General features: G+C 42.9%; 1 protein-coding gene across 1 annotated transcript; it reads left to right on the top strand.

Moving 5' to 3' along the window:
* The first annotated feature begins 216 nt into the window (after nt 1-216).
* On the top strand, nt 217-2,001 carry LOC140004856 (uncharacterized). The gene is made up of 2 exons (XM_072045013.1): nt 217-1,266; nt 1,366-2,001. The coding sequence occupies exons 1-2, from the start codon at nt 217-219 to the stop codon at nt 1,999-2,001; spliced, it is 1,686 nt and encodes a 561-aa protein (XP_071901114.1).
* Nucleotides 2,002-2,828: the final 827 nt, after the last annotated feature.

Below are 2,828 nucleotides of genomic sequence, written 5' to 3'. Positions count from 1 at the left end.
CCAAATCCACCCCAAAACCGACCACGCCCTCCATATAACCCAAGATTCCCGCCTCCAAATAGACCTGTTTACAACCACCCTCAACCTTCTGAACCTTACAACCGACCCCCTGGCCGTATATTTACCAACCTAGGCAGGCCTCTGGATCAATTGTATGAACAATTAAAGGCTGCTGGGAAAATTGGTACGGTGCCCCCTCCTACCTACCCATATGGCATGCCCGCGTGGTATAATCCACAAGCTGTCTGTGCTTATCATTCTGGGGCCCCCGGACATACCACCTTTGATTGCAAGGCGCTTAAACATAAAATCCAAGATATGGTTGAAGCCGGGGAGATTGTAATCCGGAAAAGGGAGGCGCAAGGGCCGAACGTAAATAGGAACCCTTTGCCGGACCATGTTAATACCATTGGGGTCATTATGGATGACACGGAGTATATGGAACAATTCAAAGATTTGGCAAGAGAAGCTGAGGTATTTGGGGTCACAGACCAACCATTCATCATAGAGTTGCCATTCGAAGAAGATAACCAGCCTTTTGTCTTGGATCTCACGCCAGCAGAGAGTGAAGCTTTGAAGCCGGTATTCATTGAATTCCCGAGGCAAGAGCCTGTTTTGAGCTTGCAACAAGTGCCGTGGAATTACGATGAACCTATTATACAGATCGGGGAAAATTCAGCTACAAAGAAAGAGGTGTCAGTGATTACCAGATCGGGGAGGACTGTAAGTCCATTTGAAACTACTATTCCGATTCAAGCAAAGAATTCCGAGCCGCCCATTAAGCCAACCATCACCGAGAAAGAAGCCGTGGATTTCCTTAAACGACTCCAGAGAAGTGAATACAACATAATCGAAAAGCTAAGCAAGTCACCTGCCCAAATAACCATGTTGGATTTACTTTTCTCTTCAGACGTGCATAGGGATGTATTGATCGACGTATTAACTAAAGCTCAAATTCCGAGGGACATTTCTGTTGATAATTTTTCAAACGTGGTTGGGAGCGTATTATTCAACAAACAAATTGTTTTTTCTGACGATGAATTGCCGACGGAGGGCATCGGACATAATAGGGCGTTGTACATAACAGTGAGGTGCAATGGAAAAATGCTGCCTAAGGTGTTAATCGATAATGGATCCGCACTGAATATCTGTCCTTGGAGTACCTTAGAGAAACTAGGGTTGCAAGACATCAAGCTGAGGCCTTCAGGGACTATCGTTAGAGGGTTTGATGGAGCGCAGAGGGAGTCAATAGGAGAGGCAGATTTAGTAATCGAGATGGGGCCCGCCCAATTTCAAATAACTTGCCAAGTCATGAACTTCCCGAGCATTTATAATATTTTACTTGGAAGGCCATGGATTCACAAGTCTGGGGCCGTGCCGTCTTCGTTGCATCAATTACTCAAGTTCGTGGTAAATGACAAACTAATCACTATCTTTGCTGAAGAGGACTGCCTGGTGATCACCGATTCTGGAGTTAAAAAGGAGGGTAGTCAAAGTGTTACCATGTCCCCTCACAGCACATCCGATATAGTCTCCGTAAGTTGGATAACCACGGAGGAACAAACTCTCTCAAAGGCCAGTGTAATGATGGCCAGAGAAATGATTCGTGGAGGATACAAATTCGACAAGGGGTTGGGGCGTGAACTGCAAGGGATCCTGAAGCCAGTGAAGATAGTAGAAAAGAGGGATACCTTCGGTTTGGGTTTCAGACCAACCGCCAAGGATTTCAAGGAGATGAAGGAGCGTAAAAGAGCAGAAAAAGAGGGCCGGCAAAGGGTTTTCGATATTCCACCGCTACGGTATACTTTTCCCCGGCCAGCTGAAATAATCACATCAGAGGGTAATTCAACTGAAGAAATCGAGGATAGTTTGTCCCAACTGTTCATTGGGGCAATATTTGAAGACAATTTCCCGAACGAGACCGAATTTCCTGACATCCCTGAAGGGTCGATTTCCAATTGGACAGCTGAATTTCTGCCTATTCGGAAGGAGTTTCGGTAAACTGAAAGGGGTTTATCATTCATATGAATTCATGAAAAATACTTTTGCATCTGTAAATAGCCAATGAAAACAATTTTCCTTTTGCGCATGTAAATATTGTTAAATTTTCATTTTCACTTGCTTTCAATCAAAGGTCTTTATGAAAATGCACAAGTTGTTCTTGTCATGTTGTGTTGTCTATATTCATATGGTTTGTTCATTTGTTTGTTGTATGCTTATTTGCTTATTATCCCACATTCGTTAATTCTTTCAGATGGCCAAAAATAAAAATATTTGACCCTTTGGATATCACAGTTCTGGAATACGATAATGGCAATTTCTATATCACTCACGACTTGGAGGTCTGTGAATCCGAACTCCAAAGCGAGAGTGATAATGAGGAGGTATTCGATTCTTTTACAAAGGACCTTGAACAATATGAGGAAAAACCAAAACCGAACCTGGAAGAAACAGAAAAGGTTAACATTGGCACTGAGGATGAAGTTAAGGAGGTGCAGATAAGTATTCATTTGAATGAAAGGCAGAAAAAGGAGATGCTTGAATTCTTGACCATGTTCCAGGATGTATTTGCGTGGTCCTATGACGATATGACTGGCATTTCAACTGATGTGGTAGTGCATAGATTGCCCACAGACCCTTCTTTTCCACCCGTAAAACAAAAACTCAGAAAATTCAAACCAGATATAAGCCTCAAAATAAAAGAGCAAATTGAAAAACAACTCAAAACCAACATTATCATTGTTTCCCATTACCCAATTTGGCTTTCAAATCCAGTCCCTGTTCCAAAAAAGAGTGGAGAGGTGCGAGTTTGTGTTGACTATAGAGAC

Source organism: Coffea arabica, chromosome 1c, assembly GCF_036785885.1.
Source record: "Coffea arabica cultivar ET-39 chromosome 1c, Coffea Arabica ET-39 HiFi, whole genome shotgun sequence".
NCBI classification, from domain to species: Eukaryota; Viridiplantae; Streptophyta; class Magnoliopsida; order Gentianales; family Rubiaceae; genus Coffea; species Coffea arabica.
Note: the sequence above shows the minus strand (reverse complement) of the source record. Positions and strands in the feature narration are given on the sequence as shown.

Bases quoted from the DNA above. Each gene is read 5' to 3' on its own strand.
- LOC140004856 (XM_072045013.1), top strand. From the start codon at position 217: ATGCCCGCGTGGTATAATCCACAAGCTGTCTGTGCTTATCATTCTGGG. The intron at 1,267-1,365 runs GTAATCGAGATG...TGGATTCACAAG, and splicing joins CAATAGGAGAGGCAGATTTA to TCTGGGGCCGTGCCGTCTTC.